Source organism: Lissotriton vulgaris, chromosome 12, assembly GCF_964263255.1.
Source record: "Lissotriton vulgaris chromosome 12, aLisVul1.2, whole genome shotgun sequence".
Lineage (NCBI taxonomy): Eukaryota > Metazoa > Chordata > Amphibia > Caudata > Salamandridae > Lissotriton > Lissotriton vulgaris.
In genome coordinates, this window is record NC_141700.1 from 617262726 (window position 1) to 617264338 (window position 1613).

Genomic DNA, 1613 nt, shown 5'->3' on the forward strand with positions numbered 1-1613 from the left:
CCCCTGGAGGCAGCAAAGTCCTGCACATACCAACAACTATTACGGGCAGTGCCACCTGGGATCGGGGAGAGGGCGCCCTTGAACACGGCCGGCAGGCTGGGACCGGAGGAGGTGTGCATACCACGGTGCGGAGTTGAGCCCTCCCTAAGGTACAACAAACTCGGATTATACGAGGGGGTGACTATCGTCCCGGAGAACTCTCCTGACGGGGGTTGGCTCGGTGGTTGGACCGCAGGGTCGCTGCCTGTACAAGATGCGACCCAAAGGGGGATCTGCCACCCAAACGAACAAACTGGATAAATATGCGGTGCCGCTGAGTCAGGCACAGATGGGTGCTACGGCCGGAGACCAGACGGGCCATACGGAGCCGTCCCTAACTTCCATCATGGCCGCTATCCAGACTCTAGGTACTAACCTTGAGTCTAAAATGCATAAGAGCTCAATCGAAATGAACCTACTTCGCACAGACCTGGGCAAGACCCCGGAGCGCTCCAAATCCAACGCCACGGACATACAAGAGCTGAAGACCTCTGAGAAAAAGCTTCAAAGCCGGATCAATGAACTAGTTCACCAGCACCGACAAATGACCCTACGGCTCGAAGATCAAGAAGGGAGGGCCCGAAGGAGTAACATCCGCGTGGTACGTGTGCCAGAGGAAACAGAGGGGCACAGTGTGGAACTGTTTCTAGAAGACCTTATCCTCAACCACTTGAAGCCTAAGAGATTGTCCAAGATCTTTACAATTGAACGGGCCCACCGGGCGCCAGTCCCTAAACCTAAACCGGGGGCCCCACCCAGGACAATAATCGCCAAAATATTTAATTACAGAGACCGCGATGCCATCCTACAGGTGGCCAGGCAACAGGGCGATCTGCAATTTGAAGGAGCCACCATCCGCTTCTTTCCTGCTTTCACGCTGCAAGTCCAGCAGGAAAGGCGCTCATTCCTAGGAGTAAAAGCGGCACTCCATGATCGGGGCATCAAATACATGATGTTCTTCCCTGCCAAGCTAAAGATAATCGTAGGAGGAAAATCCCACTTCTTCACATCACCAGCGGCGGTCCAGGAGTGGCTCGATACCGCGGCACAGACGGATCAAGAGCGGCAAGACCACGGCAACTGGAGAGAAAATCGGACCCCGTCTCCCGGGTCTGCTGCGGAACAATCGAAGGAGGAGGCACGGAGTCAGATGTCTTGGTGCTCCAGATCGGCAAGCCCCCGCGGGGACCCAACCCGAGACACTGCTGCTCATTGAGGACCTGGACTGCGGCGCCATGCCCTGCTGAACTGTAAAGTATTGTGTGATTGTGAGGTCTACACCTTTTCCTTAAATGCAGGGGGGGAGGACTCTATATCCGCCCAAATGACTCTGTGACTCTATTGCTGGACATTGGGCGCTCTAAGGCTGCAGGGCTTTCCAGTTTGGGGACAGCACCGGGACGGCGGCTGGAGTTGGGGCCGGCTCACGTTCTCCCGCACAGAGTTTCCTCGGGGGGGGGGCAGTTCCCTCACTCCGGAGTTAGGGTTAGGCGATAGGCGCTCTGCTAATTGGGGCAGTGGGTAGTTCGAAACCTACATAGCGTGGTGGGGGGTTCTATGTTTGTTGGAGGGAG

At 56.1% G+C, this 1613-nt stretch overlaps 1 protein-coding gene across 1 annotated transcript; it reads left to right on the plus strand.

Moving 5' to 3' along the window:
* Positions 1–253: 253 nt before the first annotated feature.
* Positions 254–1255, plus strand: LOC147677851 (uncharacterized). The gene has a single exon (XM_086945592.1). It carries the CDS (start codon positions 254–256, stop codon positions 1253–1255), a length of 1002 nt encoding a protein of 333 aa, XP_086801718.1.
* Positions 1256–1613: the final 358 nt, after the last annotated feature.